Genomic DNA, 23,572 nt, shown 5'->3' with positions numbered 1-23,572 from the left:
GCTGCTGCGGCTGCAACTCGGCGCTTTGAGCCGGAACCGCCGGTGAACTTGGGCGCCACGTTCCTCGTGAGAGAGCCCGGAGGATGGTGAACGCCAGCTGCTGCTGACCTGCCTCCGCCGCTGCTTCTCGGGGGCTGCCGAGCGCGGGGGCCCCCGTCTCCTTCCCGTGCCCGGCCGTGGGTGAACCTGCAGGCTCCTCACCCACCAGAGGACTTTTTTTTGAAAGGAAACGAGGGAGGGAGGGAGAGGGAGAAAACGAAGGGGAGCTCGTCCATCCATTGAAGCACAGTTCACTATGATCTTACTCACATTCAGCACTGGAAGACGGTTGGATTTCGTGCATCATTCGGGGGTGTTTTTCTTGCAAACCTTGCTTTGGATTTTATGTGCCACAGTCTGCGGAACGGAGCCGTATTTCAATGTGGAGGTAAGAGTGCAAGGGCTTTCTTCCTCCCCCCTTGCCTGGGCTGCTCCCAGAAACATTTCCTTCACTCCTCAGATTCCCATAGCTCCTAGCAGCCCGGGGTCTCAACACATTGTTTCCCTTCCAGCCGCTGAGACCCTGCTCGAGTTTCCCTGTGGCTGAGGTGATGGATGCGCGTGAGACCGAGAATCCGTTATCCCAGGCAGCACAAAGCACGATGCTGCGCGCTGGGACACAATTGTAGCCGGTCCATGCTTTTCGCCCAGGGAAAAGAAGTCCTGCATATAGCAAACGTGTAGCTAAATAAGGCAGCTTGAGTTTATGATGAATAAACAGCTCGGGGAAGACAGAATTAATTGGTTGGCATCATGTGCTGCCCTTGGTATTGTTCCTGAAGTCTTTCTCCCCGTGTTTGGTGCCTAACAAAGGAGGTTAAAAGCAAAGCATCTAGAGGAGAGCGTGGGAATACTTGATATGTTTAATAACATTACTTTGTGATAAAACACTTGAGTAGATAGCGTCTTTTTCTCATTTAGGCATCACTTAATACACTGTAACTGGATCTGGCTACACAGAGGACATGAAATCTATACCTTTTTAAGTGTCTTCTCTCCCCCTCCCCCTCCAATTGAAAATAAACGTGGCCCAATGTTATAGTTCTGAGTTGTGTTTTTAATTTGATTTCACACGCTCATGGCAAAACGGAGAGGTTTTAGACGGTCGTTTGCTTTACTTTGATAGCTTTGGGAACTGACAGCACAAGCCGAAAAGGGAACTGAAGGAGAAGGACTTGTCAGACCTTTGCCAAAGTACCCTTCCTGTCATCAACTCAGCACAAAAGCCAGTAATGTGCAGTAAATCAATGAAAGCGTGTATACACCTGGGCTGTAACACAAGTTTATCACATTCACGGTGGGATACAAAGACAGTAAGAAGGTCTTAGTGACATTTGCACCCTTTAATCAGATCTGATGTCTTCTGACATCCCAAAATAATTATGATTAATTCTCTAGGGAATAATGCGATTTTTAAATGTTCATATTATAAAACTTACTGTCATTTTGTAGGGAGTGTGTGTTTATACAATAGCAGGACCTGTTGCACAGTATTTGAACATGCTTGATGTAACCAATTTATATACAGAGTGAGCATAATAAATGCCATGTGTGAAAGCATATTCTGAATATAACTGTTTATATAAACTGTTCTTAGGACTCCATGTAATAAGTGATGGTTGGTACAGAAACAAAGTATTTGAAAAAGTCAGAACCATTATTAAAAGTGCTAGAGACCTTTACAGATGTTAAGTATGAATAAATTACACAAAAATCCAACTTTACGACCAAAAGGCATAACCCTTTGAAAAAGACAACTTTGTTTTTTTGAATAAAAAGAGAGAAGGGAATGGAAAGTCCAGATTTGTCTTGATTGCAATTTGAACTTTTGGAATTATATGCCACAGATGGATTTTTGTACCTAACATTTAAATCAAGAGAGAGTTTGATGTTGAAATGAAGAAATAATTAGTTCATAGGCTGGAGGGATGAAAGTGGCAAGCTGTTATTTATAATGTTACAAGCAGAAGGACCTATTGCTTCAGATTGGTAGCAGTGGTGATGGGGGGTGGGTGGTAAAAGTAAGTGTTAGGTTGTATCTTACTATGGGAAGGAGAGCCTGGATTGATGGCTACCTGCTTTGGGAAATTCTTAGATTTGCTCACAGAGATTGGGATAACATCAGTTTTGATGATTATTAGGTTTCTTTTGTGAGACTAAATATAAGTTTGATTGTATTTCTTTATATCGGAATCCCTCAGTTAATTCAATCAGATATTATTTTGCAAGTAAAAGTTATGATATTACTAAAAACTTTTGATTTAATTTTGAATTCTAATGACCTCTTTTTTTCATTAAGATGTGTGTATAAAAATGGTTTTTGGAGAAAAGATTTATTGTTTCATTTCTAGAGTATTTAAGTTATACTATCCATATTTATTGCACAGACTTAAGTATGGAAGATAAAGATTCATATGCCATCTCAGACCTTTAAAAGCTTACTTGATACAGAGGAATTTTTTAAAATAACTTAGAGTAATTTATATGCCATGCTTTGTGTTATTCCCAAATAGTTTTTTTTAAGCTTTTGAGCACTTCCTTGGTTGCATTTATAAGCTTTATGTGTAATAATAGTCCCCCCGCCTTTTAGGTTATAAGAGTAGCTCATAGTAAAATCAAAATATCGTAAAGTACATAGAATGACAAGATGTTTCCTGACATGAATTTCTGCCTGATTCACTTTTATTAGATGTTTCTTTTTGGTAGGAAATGCTGATGGGAAGAATAGTCCATCACTTCCTCTCTAGAAGAGGCACTTATATTGTGTTCCTCATTCTGTTTGCAAAACGTCCACACTGGGAATGTTTTATTTGTTAATTCTCAAGGGCAGTCTTAAAATAAACAGTAATGTTATCAAATGTGCATGAAGCTCCTATGATTATAAATTTTTTTTCTAGCGAGCACACCAAGTTATTACAGTTGGAACAAAGCTGGAACAAAGCTTCAGAGAGATGTTTTGTATGCTGTCAACTAAAATTACAATACTTTGTCACTGAACTTAATAATTTGTGGTACTCCTAGCCTTTTCATCTCTATGATTTAGTGTTTAAAACCCTATATTTTTCTGAGTGGGAGGAAAGAGGGCATTGAGTAGAGGCATTCAAGTTAACACATTCCTGTCTAATTTTGAAGAGTATATTTGAAATTTTGAATGATCAGAATGAGAGATATTTTTCAATATAGTGATGAAAGCCTCTTACCAAAAAAGTACACTTGGTTTTATTTGTGTGTTTGTTTTGCCTTCGTTTTTAAAAAGCAAAAGAGAACATCTTTTACAGCTAAGAAAGGGTCAAACACTACCAAGAATAGTACTATGGAAGAGATACATTACTTTTATTTCAGGTGAAAAAAATCTTATGTTAAGTTTTCAGTATATATTCATTTAGGTAAAGATTTTTGTGTATAATTGGGTCTCATTTTTTAGAGTGGGTCTTTCAGTGTGTAATAATTAGCATGCTGCCAAGGAATATTTCAAATATTAAATAAAAGTCAAAAACTGTTATCATTGGGCAGCAGTCTGAAACAGAGGTATTCATTGGTCAAAAGAAGCTAAATTATTAACAAAGCATTATGACTTAATATCTACTGTCTTAAAATAATTTTGTATCTAAAATAGTTATCTTGTGGTAGGGATTTTCATAATCCTGTCACTTTCTTTTATATGCTGCAAACATTTTTTATTATGAAATTTGAGACAGAATATAGTTTGTGACAGTAACAATTCTCATCATCAACTTTGATAGTTTGTCAAATGTTACATTTGTGAACAATATATTCTTTACTGATTTTTTTAAACAATAGCACATTTCCAGTGAGGAAAAAAAATTTAATCCAATTTAATGGTAAGATAAAAACCTGTGAATTATGCATATATCAAAACATAAGATGATTACTCTTTTGTGGCAAAAAATTTGATAAAGTAAAAATTGATTTCGTTGTTCCTAATTAAAGAAGAAATATTCTAGATTTCAAATAGATCTTTTATGACAATTATTATGAATTATGAGTGTTACTATTTCTTAAATTTTTCTCGCAGTATGTTTACTTAACTGATTTAGGATTTATTCACATTTGTCAAGTTTGTCTGAATACCTGAAAGATCAGAATTTGCTTTGGGTAGCTTTGTATTATATAAAAACTTGACAATAATTGGTTATGAGATATTTCAGAACTAAAAATTATACTTTATAGATTTTAAAATATCTGTTGAAATTCTCTTTTTCTTATCTCTTGTTCTCCATTTGCTTTATCAAGACATGTTATTTCATGTGCTCATGGAAGCAAAGTGATCTCATGCCTTCTTGACTAAGGACTTTCCTGATTACATCTCCTAATTCCCACTGTAGTAGTTTATAACTGGTCAACACCAGGGGTTGTGTGGCTGATTCATAACATTTTTACCTACTGCAAGACTGCAGGCTTAACAAAGCATCTCAAATATGCCAGCCATTCAAAATGCTCCTAAGGGCCAAACCTATGACAAGAAGACCAGAAGGCTTAATAGTCCTAAAGTTCTCCAGCTTTTCCTACGTGCCCCACTGTGTAGGACATATGCCTTTCTCTGTTCATAGTTACCTGGGAGGGTTTTGTTCAGATCTAGGGGTATACATGAAATCCTTACATATGAGCATGTGCTGTCTAGGTGCATTTTTTCCTCTCATTCCTCCTGAATCCGCAGAGAACAACAGTCCAGGTCCTTACAGTTGGGTTTTCTCTTTGGGTCTTTTCTGTATCCAGTTGGGTTCAATAACAGCTTTCCTATCTTGGGAGTCAGGTAGGAAATGACAGACCAAAAGTTTATATTTTTTCCTAATTAAGGTTATTAACATAAGTTTTATTTTTTCCCCGTCATAGTCTCATTCTGTCTCCCATGCTAGAGCACAGGAGCACTATCATTGCTCACAGTAGCCTCGATTTTCAGGTGATCCTTTTGCCTCAGCCTTCTGAGTACCTAGTACTACAGGTACTGCCACCCTGGCCTCCCAAAGTACTGGAATTACAGGCATGACTACTGTACCTGGCCAAGATAAGAAAATTTTAATTGCACTTGTTCAGTGGTAAATTCTTCTGAAGTTGTATTAATCAATTATTTTATGTAAATTTATCTCACTGACTGACCCTTTCCAGTTACTCAAAATGTACCTGTTCAGAATATTTGGTAGACGGTTAATTGGAATTATTTTGGAACAACGAAAAATGAAAAAACACTGAACATTTGAGTTAATGGGTTAAATTTGTTCAGTGTTGGAAGAGAAAGATTTACTTATGCATGCTCCTTCAGGAACTTTTTGACCTTTAGCATATATATTTGAAATTGAGAAAGTTTTCATGTTACTTTCCATCACAATTTACTTTCAGTGTTTGTGAATTAAATTGCATCCATCAACTCATTTTTTTTAATGGTAGGGGAATATAGTAATTAAGAGCACTTATTCTGAAAGTAGACTGCCTGAGTTCTAATTCTATCCCTTTTGCTTGCAGGTTGTGTAGTAATGGGCAAGTTAATTAATTTCTGTGAGCCTCAGTTTACATCTGTAAAATAGGGATACTAAGAAAATTTGCCTTGTAGAGTTGTTCATGTTTATGATTAAAAACGAATATTATACACACACACACACACACACACACACACACACACACACACACACCCTTCACATAGTTAAACACTCAATACTTTTTGGATATCATTATTATTAATAGAAACTAAAGGTTGATGCAGAGGTAATTGGTATTTAAATACCTTTCCTGTTTATTAAAAATGTAATGCACTGAAAACCAAGCAAGCTAGCACCAGTACATTTTCTTCCTGTGGGTTCTTCTTAGACAGTTTAGTTTAGGAGTGTGATTGTCACATTTTGTCTCGTCAGCTGTTACTATCTTAGAATGTCAAGTTCAGCTCACACCTTCTTTAACAAGATTGGGTTCACTGAAATCTGTTCATCTTTTCTAATCTCATAGAAAATAAATAGGACTTTATAATTCAATGGGCCTGTTTATTTACATTGGCTCAAGTCCTAAGTGCTTCCTTTCAATAATATGGGTAGGATTCAGTAAAAAAAAAAAAAACACACACAAAAAAACTTAGACCAGTTCTATGCTACACCCCAAATTCAGAACAAAATAACTCCTTAAAAATTTTTGTATGAGAGGGATGAGAGTTAGCAGGAAAATAGTGTTGTTTACAATAAAAAAGAAATTTAGTCAAAACCAAAATTTTTTCGTATAACATTGGAAATGGCAAGGTAGCTGACAATACAGTGTGATGGAGCCTTGGGAGAGATGTGAAAGAATATAGGCTTTAACTTTGATTTATTCACTAAAATAGCTTTGAACTTGGACAAGTAATTTCTTTCTTCTTCTTTTGTTTTTTACATTCTGTGGAGGAGATAGATTTGGCAACTTATTTATTTTTAACTTATTAAATTTTAATGTATTCTTTTAAATTATTATTTTGAATTTATTTTTAATAGAGATGTAGGATACAAGTGAGGGTTAACTACATAATTAGGCTGTATGCAGGTGAAGTTTGGGTCTCTAATTGGCCTTCACTCCCCTGGTAGTGGACCAGGTACCATTTGTGTTGTAGTAGTTTCCTTAATGCCTTCATCTGCAAAAATGAGACTTGAACCACACTGTCACTTAGGCCATTTCCAAATTTGAAATTTTATAGCAGTCAGCCTCCAAGCTTTAGTTTATATAGCCAAAGAGGGGGAGGGGTGACGTGCAGTACTAATCCTAGAAGTTTGGGAGCCACTAAATCACAAAAGAAGATTGTTTAGATTTTCTTTTCCTGAAATAAATGTCATGAGGAAATAAAGAATGTATAATTTAAATCTAACATATCATCTGTAGTGACAAAGGGTGTTCCGTTTTGGAAATAATCTTAGACTTCTGCTGAGTAGTAAAAACACTGGTAGCAAATGATATATAATTTTAAAATCAATTTTTGATCAAGGTAGCAAACTTTTAAAAAGTTAACTTTCAAAACATGGCAAATGCCATTTTGAAAAATATATATCATCCATAAGTGGCACTTCAGTCTTAAAAAGACAAGTTTGAGTGAGTTCAAAATCTGAGTTTTACTTAAGTTTTTTTGGGGATGGTGTTTCAAAATTTGAATCTTTCTTTCTCTCTGTATATGTATACAAATATACCTGTATTTTGTAGTGAAGTGAAGTGTTTATACCATGTGTTCCTTTTGCCCATTGTGGAAAATAATTGTAATACATGTCTCTGTGAGGGTTATTTTTTTCTTCACCGCACATCTGATTTTGAATGTGAAAATAAAAGCTTGTTCTATAAAATATGCAGCTTTTGTATTATAAAATATGCAGCTTACATGGGCAACAAAAAAGTTCCATGCTAAAATAATAATAATAATAATATATGTGACACTCAAAACTTATTTTTGCCTTCTTTTTCTTGTACTTGGAAAAGTTATATATCGATTTAAGGTTCTTCATGAAACCATATTTGATTGCTGCTTCCTGTTATTTAACACTCTGAATGAATATTTTTGCTTGTATCACCACAACTATTTGGCATTGTGCATCCTTGGATTTGGATAGTGGAATAGCTTGATGAACCACAGAACAGAAGCTTAGCCAAGTGAATAAGAGTAGTACCACTGTAACCCCCAACCTTTAATTAAATGTGACCTTTGAGTGTATTATATAAAGGGAGGCTAGAGGGCGCAATTGAGCTGTTTAAAGACTCTAATGGCTTGCAAAAACTTGGTTTAAAATCAAGGACAGACACTAGGTGCAATCAGATGTCTTAACATAAATCATAGCCAATCATAGAAACTTTGGAGAAATCAGTGAACACGTAGTTCACAATTTAAGATGTAAGTTGAGTTACTGAGAGCCACTTGACACAAATGATTACATATTTGATGTACTCTGAAGGGAATTAGCACTGTTCTAGGAAAAAAAAGCTCTGGACATGACAGTATGACACAGAATGTTACAATGCAGGACTGCTTTTCATTTTGCATGCTTTTACATGTGGAATACGTTAGAAACTATACACTGTAGTGACTATAGGTGCTTCTGGTGTTCCTAGTTTTACAAAATTAACTAGTGAAATAATGGTGGTTTTATAGAGATGGGATAAATTTAATTAGATAATTCCCTTTAGATGACATGTAGCAACAATCCAATTTCAAAAGCTCATAAGCCTAAATTCCTTTTTTTTCTTTTTCTTTCTTTCTTTTTTTTTTTTTTTTTTTTTTGAGTTGGAGTCTCACTTTGTTGCGCCCAGGTTGAAGTGCAGTGGCACGCTCACGGCCACCACAGCCTTGACCTGCTGGCCTCAGATGATCCTTCCACCTCAGCCTTCCAAGTAGCTGGAACTATAGGCCTGGCTATATTTTATTTTCTAATGTTTACCATGGAACCTTATTGAATAAATACTTTTCAATGAAAGCCAGATTTTAAAATACAGTTTTTACCTATTCTTTTTTTTTTTAGTGTGTAAGAAATGTTCCACAAAAGTGTGAAACGTTGTGGTTTCTTTAAATAGGAACCTCAGAAATTTTTGCAGCTAAGCAAATTATTGCATGACCTCTAGTAGAGGGAGGAGGATTAAAACAGACTTTTGCTAATGCATTAGGACATTTAATTAAGATATTATAGTCTACTCACAAGCATCATTCAGATTTTTAAAAATTTAGTCTAGTCAGTTGAATGAGATATGGGTTATTGAAATAAACTATGGCTCCACAGACAGATGTTCTCAGGAGAGATGGTCCTTAGAGTGATGTGTTCAAATGACCAAGGAAATCCAAATAAACTACTCACTGAAATGGAATTTTACAGTATTTGTCTCAGCCACGCTTAAGGGGGAATAAACTGCCTATTTTTAGGCGAAGCTGGATTGTATTCTGAACTTCATTTCATGTCCCCAAATTGCATGCACCTGATGTGATATCGTGGAATGTAGGCAGGTGTCTCTTCATGTGGCTGATGCAATCAGTCCCCGAGTCATGTCAGTGGAGGCATTTTTCCACGGGAATTGTTCACAGTTGTATTCCTACCATGTGTTCGTAATTTATCACTGTTTATAATGATAAGTTATTTGTATTTGTTTGAGGTTTCTAGTGTCTGTACATTCTTTCTTTCTTTGCCCTAAACAATTGCTAGACCATTCTTTCTCATGATCTTGTGTGTTCTTCTAGTTTGGGTCTTAGGGACTTCATATTTTAGTTATGTTTGTGGAACCCCAGGCTTTGAAGTTGTGAAAAATTTTACGAGAAGTCACATTTTTGCTCCTCCTCCCTTTTCATTGTGAATAAAGTAGAATAGATTCAAATAGCTTGCAGAAACAAATGTGTACAGTGGTTTGTGTGAAACTGAGAACAAACTTACAAAAAATAAAGAGCACTGGAAGTTATTGAAAGATTCTTTATTTGAAGGTTATGATGTTTCTTATATTGCAGCAACTCTATGCATATAACTCATTATTTTGCTCTTACTTGATGGATTGAATGAAGTTGATTACTCCATAGGTAACTCAAGTAAATTACTTAAGTAATCTTTGCCCTGCTTAACCATTTATACCGTGGATATGTGATCTTTATTCCTTATCTGTAGCGTGGGTTTTGAGATAATGCCAAGCAGTCTTTTTTGTAAGTAAGAATAGAGTGGTGTCTCAGGTCCTGAATTCCTTCTGATAACGGGGAGAATAGAAACAACTACATCCTGGCATTAAATTCTAATTAGACAGCAGTGCAAAAATAAAACAAAACAAAACAATAAATTGGAAACACCTGGAAATTATTTATACACTTTATTTTCATGATGATAAAAACAATGTTAATTAACATTGGTTGAACACTTGCTGTATGCCAGATAGTGTTCTAAATGTATCATATATATTGACACATTTAATTCTCATTACAATCCTGTGAGCAAGCACCATTATTTTTCTTTCACAGATGAGGAATTTGAGACTCAGCAAGGTTGAGGAACTTGCCAAGGCTACATTGCTATGAAGTGCTAAAGTGAACTACCCTAGAATCAAAGCAGGCAGGCTGGCTGTGGAACCCAGGCTCTTAACCAAGTAAATGCAGGGGAGAATTAGCTTCCAGGATCCCAGTAAGGATAGTACAATGCAGTTTCATCACTAACATCTTTTGTATTCCAAACTACAAAGAAATAATTAATATGTATAGTAAAAAAGATGAACCTATACTGAATGAACAGTCTTACCTGGAGTAAAAATTAAATAGGTGGTTGTTGATTTGATAATTGATTTAAGATGGATTATGTGGTGCTAAGTATAGTGTTTTACTGTGGGATACCCGTTGTTATTTTTTAATTATTAGAAAATTTGTAAGTTATATATTGCATAATCTTAAATTAATACAATATTAAATTAATATCTTACTGCTCAACTATTTATTATATTACTACTTACCATTAAATGTGATTTTAAAAGGATTTAGGAAGATTTGACTATATTCTAAGATTAAAATAATTGAACATTACAAAAATGTAATGGAAGACTATGTCAGAGATGGGTATTTGGTGCCCTGCTGGAGAGGAATGCATGTGTGTATATGGTGACTGACTGGCATGTTTTACAAGTTCTTACATTTTCTATTTTCATATAATGCATCAATTGATAGAAACTACAAGGAAGCAGATTTATTTTACTATTTGTAAGATATTTATTTATTTGTAATGTAAAGGTAGAGACAGGTGCCTCAAAAACTAGTGAGTACCTCCTCACTGTGAGAGAAAAGACCTGATGACAAGTTATGGCTTTTGTTGTGGAGGAAATAAAAATTCCAACTTGGTGGTTGACCAATGGACATAAAAAACATTCAGGCCTTAAGACTGTTATTGTGCGTAGCTTTCAGGACTGACTTCATTCATGCCTTACCCTATCAAAGTAGGACTGTTTCAACTTAAAAAGATAAAAATCTAGCTAATTTTACAAAATTTCTCAGTGTTAACTACTCATTTGATTACTTTTTTATTTCCTCTAGAACAAGTACAAATATACCTCAGAAATACTTTGAGTTTGGTTCTAGACAACTGCAATAAAGCAGTGTTTAAAACAAAGTGAGTCATATGAATCTTTTGGTTTCCCAGTGCCAAAAGTTATGTTTACACTACACTGTAGTGTATTAAGTGTGAAATAGCACTGTGTCTAAAAAGCAATGCAGATACCTTAACTAAAAATACTTTATTGCTAAAAAAATACTAATGATCATTCAGTATTGAGTCATAATCTTTTTGCTTGGTGGAGGGTCTGCCTGCTTACTGATTAGAGTAGTGGTTGCTGAAGATTGAGGTTACTGTGGTCAATCCTTCCTTCCTTCCTTCCTTCTTTCCTTCCTTCCTTCCTTCCTTCCTTCCTTCCTTCCTTCCTTCCTTCCTTCCTTCCTTCCTTCCTTCCTTCCTTCCTAGTAAGGTTCTCACTCTGTCACCCAGGCTGGAGTGCAGTGGCACAATCCCAGCTCGCTGCAGCCTTGACTTCTTGGGCTTACGTGAACCTTCTGCCTCAGCCTCCCAAGGAGCTGGACTACAGGTGTGTGCCACCATGCTCAGCTAATTTATTGATTTTTTAGTAGAGATGAGGGCTCACTATATTGCCCAGGCTGATCTCAAATATCTGGGCTCAAGCAATCATCCTGCCCTGGCATCCCAAAGTGCTAGAATTGCAGACATGAGCCACCACCCTGGCCCAATTTCTTAAAATACACCAACAATAAGCTGACCACATTGAATGATTCTTTCTTTCATGAAACCTTTCTCTCTAGCTTGCAATGCTGGTTGTTTGCTTTTTTGCCCAGAGTAGAGCTTCCTTCAAAATTGGAGTCAGTTCTCTCAAACCCTGTCACTGCTTTATTGACTAAGTTTTTGTAATATTCTAAATCCTTTGTTGTCTTTTCAGTAATGTTCACAGTATCTCTACCAAGAGTAGGTTTTATCTCGGGAAACCACTTTCTCTGCTCATCCAATAAGAAGCAACTCCTCATTCGTTCAAGTTTTATCATGAGATTGCAGCAATTCACTCCCATCTTTCAGCTTCACTTCTAATTTCCTCAAAGCCATCTATGAGGACTGGAATCAGCTTCTTTTATACTCCTGTTAATGTTGCTATTTTGACCTCCTCTGTGAATCACAGATATTCTTAATGGCATCTAAAATGGTGAATCCTTTCCAGAAGGGTTTCAATTCACTTTGCCCAGATCCATCAGAGGAATCACTATCTATAGCAGCTATCGCCTTACAAAATGTATTTCTTAAATAATAAGACTTGAAAGTCAAAAGACTTTTTGATTATGGACTGCAGAAGGGAAGTTTGTTAGCTGGCATGAAGCCAACATTAATCTCTTTTTATATCTCCAACAGCGCTCTTGGGTGTCCAGGAGCATTGTAAATAATATTTTGAAAGGAATCTTTTTTCTGAACAGTAGGTCTCAACGTGGCCTTAAAATATTCAGTAAACCATGCTGTAAGCAGATGTGCTGTCATCTAGGTTTTGCTATTTTGTTTCTAGAACACAGGCAGAATAGATTTGGCATAATTTGTAAGGGTCCAGGGGTTTTGGGAATGATAAATGAGCATTGGCTTCAGCTTAAAGTCATCAGCTGCATGTGCCCCTAACAAAAGACTCAAGCTGTCCTTTGAAGCCAGGCTATGACTTCTGTCTAGTTATGAAAGTCCTAAATGACATTTTCCAATAGAGGGCTGTTTTGCCTACATTGAAAATCTGCTGAATAGTGTAGCCACCCTCATCGATGATCTTAGCAGGATATTCTGGATAACCTGTTGCAGCTTCTATATCAGCATATGCACTTCCCCTTACACTTTTATGTTATGGAGATGATTGCTTTCCTTAAACCTTACGAACCAACCTCTGCTGCCTTCAAACTTTTCTCCTACAAACATTTCATCACCTTCCTTAGACTTCATATCATTGAAGAGAGTTAGTTAGGGCCTTGCTCTGACTTAAGGAAATTTGGGGGCTGGTTTGATCTTCTAAATTTAGACAACTAAATTTCCTTCTTATCAATAATAAGGCTATTTCACTTTCTTATTATTTGTGTGTTCACTAGGGTAGTTTCCTTCAGGAACTTTTCCTTTGCATTCACAACTTGGCTAACTGGCACAAGAGGCCTAGCTTTCTGTCTGTCTTGGCTTTTCAATATGCCTTACTCACTAAGCTTAATCTTTTCTAGCTTTCGATTTAAAGTGAGAGATATGCAACTCTTCCTTTCATTTCTATACTTAGAGACCACTGTGTAGTTATTAATTGGCCTAATTTTAATATTGGTGTTTCTCAGGGAACAGGGAAGCCTAGAAGAAGGAGAGAAATGGGGGAATGGCTGATCGATAGAACAGTCAGAATACACACAACATATATTTTTTAAGTTCCCCATCTGACATAGAGTATTACAAAAAATTACAATAGCAACATCAAAGATCACTGATCATAAAGATCACTGATCACATAGAATGAGGTTTGGGAATCTGTATTTTTTAACTCTAGGTGAGACTTTTGTTTTGCTACATGTCTTACAATGTGTTTTGTTAGGATGTTTCTCAGAATCATTCTGTAGTCAAATAAACTCAGTACATATTTAAAACAGAAAAAACGATCACTGGTATAGATGATATAATGATACTGAAAAAGTTTAAGATATTGAGGGAATTACCAAAATGTGATGCAGCGACATGAAGTGAGCACATGCTGTTGGAAAAATTGGCGCTAATAGACTTACTTGATGTAGGATTGTCACAAACCTTTCATTTGTAAAAAATACATAAAACAGACACAATCTGTGAAACACAAAAAAGTGGAGCACATAAAAGGAGATATGCCTATACTGCATATCATAATGGCTATGTGTGAGAGCTTTGGAAGCAATATGTAAAACATAGCACAAGAGCTGTTTTATGATTAAAGAGTTAAGGGATATCAGACAAGATGAAGTAACAGGTTCCTGACTTACCCCTCCACTGGCCCCAATGCAAAAATAATCCCCTCAAATGGGCAAACTATTTGAAGCAGCGATATTCAAGTCACTCGACATTAGGTAATGAAGGAGTCATCCCTGAGAGATGTGACATCTGATTATCTCAACTGATTGCCCTAAGATTTTCCAGCCATAGCACCAGGAAGGTAGAACCCAGGTTCAGCTGGGCAGACTCTGAGTTAAACAATGGAGCCTGGCATTTGGGAAGACCATGGTGGCTTGCATTCAGAGGTCAGAATACTGGAGAAAAAAGGACTGCAAAAAAACAAAAACACCAGAAATCTGCACAGGGCTCCCCTAGAGTATGCAATTGAGAAGTAACTGGCAGTGGGGAGGGAAAGTATCAACCTAGAGGATTAGAGAGACTTGTACTTGAAGCTCATGGAAGGCTGGCAATAGTGCCTGCTCTCTTCAACCAGACTGGAAAACCTCATACATCAAAGGACATTGGGCTAAGTACTTAGAAGCATCTTGTGTCTGTTGTGGGAAACAATTAGCTGGCAGACTAAACACTGTTCTGGTTCTGCTTACATCTTAAAAGAAAGACCTGAAAGGATCATGCTGTTTGTAAGTGACTTAACTGCTTCCCACAAGAAAGTTCAGTAATATTTATTAGAATGCCAAAATACCCAGCACGCAACAAGGTACAAAATTTGTAATATTCTACATCCATTTTATCATTACCAAGCATATAAAGAAGCAGAAAAACACTACTGAGGAGAAAATTCAATATATTTAACTTGATTAAAAAATAGCGCAGATTTTAAAATTAGAAGACAAAAACATTAAATAAATTGTTATAATGATATTATTTACATTCAAAATAGACATACTTTTTTAAAAGATTCAAATTGAACTTATAGAGATCAAAACTATAATATGTGAGATGAAAAATAAGCTTGAAATCAACAGCAGTTAGACATTATTGAGGGAAAAAATAGTAAACTTTAGAGCACAATAGTAGAAGCAATACAAAGGGAAAATACAATTTTTAAATCAACAGAATATTAGTGAAATAAGGGATAACTGCAAGTGGCCTGATTTACATGTAATCTGAGTCCTTTAAGAGGACAGAGGAGGAAAGAATAATGCTTTTCCTAGGTGGAAAATACATAAACTCACACATCCAGCAAGTTTGGTGAATTCCAAGCACACACACACAAAATAATTATAAGATTATGACACCAAAGCACATCGTAATCCAATTGCTCATATGAATGATAAAGAGAAAAAAAATTAAAGTAAACAAAGAAAAATAGACATCTTACACATAGAGGAATAGAGAAGAGATTATAGACTTCTTATCGGAAATAACACAAGAAGACAATGGAGAGACATCTTTAAAATATGGGAAGAAAAAAGTCTCAAGTTCAAATTCTATACTCAGGAAAAAATCTTTCAAATATGAAGGCAAAATAAAAATTGTTCAGCCATGCAAAAAATGAATGATTTATCGTGAGCTCACCAGCAATGTGTGAACTATTAAAGGCAGTCCCAAAATTGTAGACAGTTCAAATGTTTGTCAACATCAACATGTGAACAGATAACAAACTCTGATAGCATCCCTACAAGGGAATACTACTTAATAATAAAAAAGAATGCACTATTGATACATGATAAAATATGAATAAATCCCAAAATAATTATGCTGAATGAACAAAGCCAGATAAAATAGCACATATAACTTTATTTATATAAAATTATAGAAGACGAACCCAATCTATAGAAACAGCTGATCGGTGATACCCTGGGGAATGGAGGAGAGGTATGGGAGGGCTGAGAAGGAAGAGTTGCAAAGAAACCAGAAAAACCTTTTGATGGTGATGGATATTTTAATTTCCCTGATTGCAGTGATGGTTTCATATGTATGTCAAAACTTATCAAATTGTACGTTTAAAATATGTGCTGTTTATTATATAATAATCATACATCAATCGAGCTGTTAAAAATAGCATATTGAATATGTAATCCAATTCTTAGTACATAGTAACCAACTTAATAATGATAAGTGCTGATAATTATATGTAGCCTGTTGCCTAAACCAAGATGGAAAAGAATAGGCTGCAGTTTTCTCTATGACACTGTTCTGTAGAAATACAATGTCTAACTATAAAATATTGAGTTGCTCAGGGATTAGCTTTGGGCCATGTTTGACTCTAATCTTTTTTTGGAAAATGGATTCCTATGCCTTAAGATACCTATATGAAGACAATTGTCAGTTTTTAAACCCTAGTTGGCATCTCCCTTCGCAGCTGTAGCCTGTATTCTCATCTGTCTACATGTCCTCACAGACTAGTCAATGTTACTTTGTACAGTGACAAGTGTTCTGATCTGTCCTCTCCCTCAAAGTTTCCTTAGACAGTGCTTCCTGTCACTGTGCTGATATCATCCAGCACCTGAATGTTCACATCAAGAGTGGTCGCCAAGCCCCCAGCTTCCTGTCCCTCTCTCGCTACTTCTAGTCAGTTGTCTCATTTTCTGTAGCACCTGTCTTCAGTATTTTCATTTCTCATGTCTGCTTTGATACAACCCTATTTTGAACCTCCATTATCTCTGATCTTAACATGTTGTATTATCCCATGACCTGCAAGGCCTCTCATTATTGAACGTATCCCTTTCTCTAACCTTGTAGCTTTTTATGATCTAGCACAGTGGTCTTAACTCTAAGAACTCCTTCACACTCTTAAAAATTAATAAGAACCCAAAAAAAGTTTCTATTATATGGTTTATATCTATCTATATTTATGGTATTAGAAAAATCTGAAACTACTTAAAAATATTTATTTAGAAATTTATTTAAAATGCCAAAGCATATCATAAATAAAATGTTGATATGAAAAATAAATTTTATGCCGGGCTCGGTGGCTCAGCCTGTAATCCCACGCCTTTGGGAGGCTGAGGTGAGTGGATTTCCTGAGCCCGTGGGTTCGAGACCCACCTGGGCAGCGAGATCTCATCTCTACAATAAATTAAAAAATCAACTGGGCGTGGTAGCGCATGCCTGTAATTCCAGCTACTTGGAAGGCTGAGGCGGAAGGATCGCCAGAGCCCAGCAGGTCGAGGCTGTGGTGGCCGGGGGCGGCCACTGCACTCCAGTCTGGGTGACAGAGTGAGACTCCAACTCAAAAAAAAGAAAAAAGAAAGAAAAGAAAAAGAAAAAGAAATTTTACAAACTAACAGAAAGAAATATGACATTGTTTCACGTTTCCAAACATCTTTAATATCTGGCTTAACAAATCCAGCTAGATTCTTATATCTGCTTCTGCAATCACACTCACAATATTGCAAGTTATGTAGCCTCTGGTAAACTTGACTGTCAAGTGAATGAGTGAGAAAAGGCAAATAATAGCTCACTAAAATATTTTGACCCCTGAAAGAGTTTTAGGTCATTCAGATTCCTGAATCAAACTTTGAGGACCTCTAATCTTACAGCTACCCTGCTCTCTTTTTTCCTTCCGGATATTTCAGCATCTTTCCACCTTAGAGTGTTGATCAAAATACTGAATTCCTTCATTTCTTCCCCACAATTCTACACATTTTTTGATGCTCAACATAAACATTATCAGGTCTTCTCTACACCTCCATCTTCATGCCATCAGGTAATATTTCTATCATGCATTTATATTAACCTTTTTATTCTTTAAAGTATCTTTCATATTTATAATGACAGTTTTTAAATTTTACTTCAAAGTTAGACAATGAAATCTGTATGCAAGGCAAAAGGCTTACTCTCAGAATTACTGTTGAAAATCTATTAAATGTCTTATTAATTGCTAAGACTTGGCCCATAGACACTAAGAAGCCAAGTAACAACTCCTTTTGTTTTTTTGTGCCTCCAAGTTTTGGTTTTTCTGTCTCTAGAGACACATAGGCTACATTCATATTTGCTAGAAGAGAAGTTTAAGGGGACTGAAATAAATAATTTTTCTTCTCTTCTTGCTTAGAGCATTTGGTTAAATTGAATCTACTAGAGAAAATTAAATGCCTGTGCAAAAAATCTATTGTACAAGGAATTTGTGTGATAGATTTATAACTATCTCTCACAGTAAATTATAACTTTGAACCAGAGTATGTTTATATTGATCACCACTATATTCCAGGAGCTGGACACTACTATGTAGAAAGTAGAGTGCTCAGAAAATGTTTACTGAAGGAATGGGTAGATTAAATTATCGCTATTTATGAGTGTAGCTTATATTGTAATTGATATTTTCTGATCCATTTCATTCATTGCCTTTTTCTTTAACTCATTTAACCCTTATGGTGCCTTTACCTTACATGTACTTCAGTAACTTTATTAAAGATATTTAGCTTCAAATAGTCAAGGGTCATATTTATCTTAGTGATTAATGGTCAACTAGTAAACCACTTTGACTTCTCATTTTTGTTCCAGTAAGCTTCATCATGTTACATCAGTATTCCTATTATAAATAGTGTTTTCTCCCTTCATGCACCAGTAGAACGCTTATATCGGTACCTTTTGGTTTTGGCTTGGCATTAAGAATATTGTAAAATCAGTCAGTTTTTTCAGAGGTGTGTATTGGCACAGCTAGGGAAAATATCAAAGGAAAATAACTTTGTTCTAGCTCAGTGAATGCAGTTGTAGTTATTATTATTATTGAGCAGCAACTTCCTCAAGACAGTTTTTAGAAAAAAGCAAAAACAATTCCACTTGTGTTTCCCTGGAAGTCTTAACTCATTTCAATCCCTCTTTGAGCCATATGGATAAGAAAAAAAAAAAAATGATATGCTGTCAGTTGCTGTATTAATTAGCATGCAATACTCTAAGACTGAATAATCAGATAATAATGTGAATTTCTTTTAAATACCCTATATTAAAATTAGATCAGAGTGTTCTAACAAGTACAAGAATGAAATGTTAAAAATTTGATGGATTTTCTTTTGATGAGCATGTCCATGTTGGTGATAGGTAGGATAAAGGCAGGGAAAACGCAAGACTTTCTTCAGTTTTTGGTTGCTACATGTACTGTATATCTGGATTATATCTTACTTGGGCAAAGTATTATGAAACAGTCCATTAATCACTTTTGCGTTTAACAGGAAAAATGAGGCTTCTGTTATAACATTGTATTAGGAGTGAAAAACATACTGCACATTGTGGTTGAGGACAGCCATCTGCCCAAGAGTTGCAGGTTCCAGTCATTTATTTTTTAAACCTAGTTTTCTCTTCTTTTGTTACTTGAGTAACTTCCAGAAATTTTCTAGACACACACACACACACACACACACACACAAAATTTCCTCCTTCCCTTACTCTTCCCTTCCTCCCTTCCGTCCTTCTATTCCATGTAAAGTCATTATATATAATGAGCCATACATTTTTTTTTAAAATAACAATATACTTTGGAGAATTTTTCATATCAGTGCATATAGAACAACTGCACACTTCTATGACAACTTATAACTTGCATGGTAATTTATTTAACAATAGCCCTATTGCTGTGCAAGTAGGTGGTTTTCCAAATTGTTTCTATAATAAAAAAATAATGCAGTGTGCTCATCTATCGTAAAATGTCTGAAAGTGGAATTGCTGTATTAATGGCTATATTTATTTTAATTTTGGTAGATTCTGACAAATTGACACCCCCAACATTAGTCAGTTTACTGTTTATCAACAATGTTTATGCATGTTTAATTCCACATACGCTTGTCAGTGCTTTTCATTGTTTTTCTAATCTGATAGGTGTAAAATTAAATGTTTCAAATTTAGATTCATAGCAATATTGAGAATTTTTATGTTTAATCCACTTGCATTTTTTATTGCTAGGACCTTCTTTTTCTACCATTTCTTATTTTATCTTCTCTTTGTTTTTGATTATAAGAATTTGGGCTTTGTTGAGAACTAATATAAAACACAAAGACTTAAGGCAAACATCATTTAATCTCATGGATCCATGGGTGGTCCAGGGCAACTCTGCTTTATGTAGCCTGGCTAGAGCGGTTCTACTGCATATATATCTGACATGATCCTGGGACCAGTAGCATACTGGAACGTGTTCCTTTGGTTATGGCAAAAGCACTAGAGAGCAAGCAGCCACATGTGATGCCTTTTAGGTTTTAACCTGTTAATTAGCACATGGTCTTTTTTACCACATTCCTTTGCCTAAAGCAAGCTAGTTACATGCAAGGTCCAAAGTCAAGGAACTTAGATATACACATCACCTCTGATATTAGGCCACACCAAGGTTGTAGAGGCAGGGAGAAGTGAATAATTGTGACTATTAATTCAGTCTGTGATTTCTTCAATGATTTAAATGCTGCCTTTATAATATACCAGTTTTCACACACATTTTAGCCTGTTTCTGAATATAGTTCTGTCCACTGATTTATTTAAATCTCTCTGGGGCAATATAAACTATTTTGCTTATTCCGTTCAGTAGTGTTTTACAGCTTTCTGCAGTACAGTGTTACTATCTTTTGTGTTGCTTTTTTGAATGGCAACTCCTACTTTACTTATCAAGTTATTTTTATTTATAGATTTGTATGTATTACTTTTCAAATAGCCACCTCATTAGGTCATCACATTGTTTCATATGACCTTTCTATAGATTATCTTGAAGAGTCTGGTACATGACCATATCATTTATGCTTAATTTTGCATCACTCTCCTTTTTTCCTCTGATTCATTCTTTTAGGTAATTGCATTGTCAAGTTGTTTCAGAGCAAGTAATTATTGTGATACTAGGCATAATTGTCTTTATTCTGACTTTAAGAGAAATGAAGATCCATTTTTCCAGTTGTCAGCTATTAACCTTAAAAAGTTAAAATCCTAGTCAGATTATCAGGATAATTAGTTTTAGAATCTTTGTATATTGCTTTTAAATGAAGAGTGATAGTGAGGACTTAGCATAATCAGCATGACAAACATTGAAATTTGATATTATATATTTCTCTATTCAATATTCTCTATTTCTTCCTTGATTTTTAATTGTGTGTGTGTATATGTTAGAAATTTGAATTCCTGACTTACGTGTTAGAGTCTTTCCTTTCCTGTTACAATAGTGGGAAAACAAAAATTGTTTTGGTATGAAACAACTAATGGATAGATTAATTTTTTAATGGAATTTGGGCATTCAAAGTTTCATTCAAAACTTTCACTCAAGACTCGGTTTTAAATAGTGAAAAGCCAATTTGAACTACCTCGAGCAACATAGGGATTTATTGGAAAAATGCTAGTGTGGATCACAGATTGCTGGGAAGGGTGGACCAAACAAGCCTGGAACAGTTGCAGGTATCTTAGACTTGAGACCTTTGCAGAACTTTTTCTTACCCTCATCTCTGTGTCTCTTTGTTGATTGACTTCTTTATTCTTAGTTCAGATTGTCTTTCTCCATGTAATGTGGGTCTCCTATCAGCTGGCCACCTTTTTAAAAAAAATCTTTTTTGGTGGAGGGAGAAACTAACCTTTCTCTGTGTGTGTGCATATACTTTCAGGTCTACTACGAAAAGTTCTAAAGAAAGTTTTTGATGAGTGCAGTTTGACCCACTTGCCTATTCCTGTATGGGAGGTATTGTGTGGGGATCATGAATGGTAGGTCATACTTCAGACAGTTGGTGTGGGGGAGTAGCAGTTTCCTCAGGAAACTAAGAAGGCGTGTTGGTCAGAACTTCAACAATAGATGTCTAAACCGGATGAAATGATTTTTTTCTTTCTTTTTCTTACTGCTTCTCCTTCTGCATTTCTGACATGCCCCCCGCCCCACATATGCTCATTTACTTCCCTATTTTCCTCTTCCCTTTTTCTTTTCTGTGTCATTTTCCCTTCATATGTCTGGACAAATCAGGATTAAGGTGTGTTTTGTGCTTTAGAGTTATTATCTATTTGGAGATAAGTATCATGAATGCAAGAGTGAAGTGTCATTGGAAAGGAGGACAGCAGGGACTTCATTTTGTGCACAGATTATGTGACAAAGGACAGAAATTAGACTAAGTGAGGCAGAGTTCTGTGCTAGTGTGACAGAAAAAAAGCCAAGAGACTTAAGGTTGACCTTAAGCAATAACTTTTGGGCATATAGTTCCATATACTTCACATTTTTCCTTGAGGTAAGAAAGAAAAAAAAATATATGTGTGTGTGCACACACACACACACACACACACACACACACACACACACACAAACATATATATTCCAGCAACAGGTTTGAATGATTTTATTTGGTAATGTGACAGCAAAGTGCTGACAGTGTTGTGCTTTGTCCTCCTAATTACTTTCCATGTTAGGGCCTTAACTATAATGTGATCAATTATTTTTTAAAGGAGGAATCTGGGGACCTGCTTGTGGATATGACTTAATGCAGCCTTCATAGAGAGTTCATGGCAGAAACCAGAATAGAAAATGGGACTTCTGACTCCATTTTTCTTGTGGTGGTTTCTGAGTAAGTGGGCAGGTGTTTTGTCATCATGTCACTGGTTAGATTTTAGAAATTACTATTGCTATATGTGACTGACAAATGCTATCTGTTGTGTGGATTCTTGCCCACTGTTGACAAAAAAAAAGAGGATAAGACTAAATGCCTTCTAAATTCAAAATTTGACAAATTCAGTTTTAAAAAATAGTCTTATTTGAGATTTACTTTCCTCTTCAATTGCCAATATGTTTATAACTATGATTCAGTCATCTCAGTTCTAGACACTATTAAATAAGAGCATCTTTGTTTAAATTTATCTGTAATGTTACAATTAAACACACTTCTAACTATATACACATAATGTCATATCCATGCATATATCTGTAGGTTCATCAAGGAAAAATATAGAATACAGCATATGTATCCATGCATACATTGAAAGAGAGATTTCGGAAATAAGTCAGCTTTTTATACATCTGAGAGTTTTCATCTTATTTTTAAACTTTGTAGCAAATAAGTCACAGAGATATTAAAAGGAGATAGTTGTTTTCCTGCTTTCAGGAAAGAGTAAAGAAGAGTATTAGTCAGGCACTTAAACTGCAAGGGTACTTCTTGTTTTTGCCTTACATGTAGGACTTATTGCAGTTATAAAATAGAGAGGCAGAGGAGAAGGAGGGATATTGAAGGAACAAGAGACCGCTGAGAAAGGCCTTCTTTTCTTCCAGCATGGTATTCCTAGATGAATCAACATTGGTATAAAGAATATTTGTCCTTTGTTCTAGAGTTATTGGATGAAGCCCTTATGAGAGGTAATCCTTGTCTTTCAGCAATCTAGGTTTAAATAAAAAATGATACTGTTTTTGTACAAGATAAAGTAAATTATTTATAATTTTCAATGTATTAATAAAGCAAAGATAAAGATTTAAGCTACACTTCCTCTCACTCTACTCTCACATCCATCTTTCAACTTCCTCTTTCTACCTGCCTCTAAATACATGCGTAGAAAATTGTAAACTTTGTGATTTCTCCTTTTGCTTTTTCCACCTACCATTGCTTTGTGGTCATTATTGTTGTCATGATTGATGGCATTTCATTAACTGGCAGGAGAGTTACTCCAATTTCAGACTTAAAAAAACCAAACAACAACATAAAAACCACATCCTTTATGCC

The 23,572-nt window shown here is 35.5% G+C and overlaps 1 protein-coding gene across 1 annotated transcript in view; it reads left to right on the top strand.

Moving 5' to 3' along the window:
• Nucleotides 1-23: 23 nt before the first annotated feature.
• Nucleotides 24-23,572, top strand: part of MMP16 (matrix metallopeptidase 16) — a 295,240-nt gene continuing 271,691 nt past the window's right edge. Inside the window, exon 1 of the mRNA XM_008063015.1 lies at nucleotides 24-427. Within this exon, the coding sequence (XP_008061206.1) occupies nucleotides 296-427 (132 nt within the window). The 5' untranslated portion in view covers nucleotides 24-295. The remainder of the gene's footprint in view (nucleotides 428-23,572) is intronic.

This window comes from Carlito syrichta, unplaced genomic scaffold (assembly GCF_000164805.1).
Source record: "Carlito syrichta isolate Samal-C Ts95f unplaced genomic scaffold, Tarsius_syrichta-2.0.1 Scaffold306434, whole genome shotgun sequence".
Classification (NCBI taxonomy): domain Eukaryota; kingdom Metazoa; phylum Chordata; class Mammalia; order Primates; family Tarsiidae; genus Carlito; species Carlito syrichta.
Note: the sequence above shows the minus strand (reverse complement) of the source record. Positions and strands in the feature narration are given on the sequence as shown.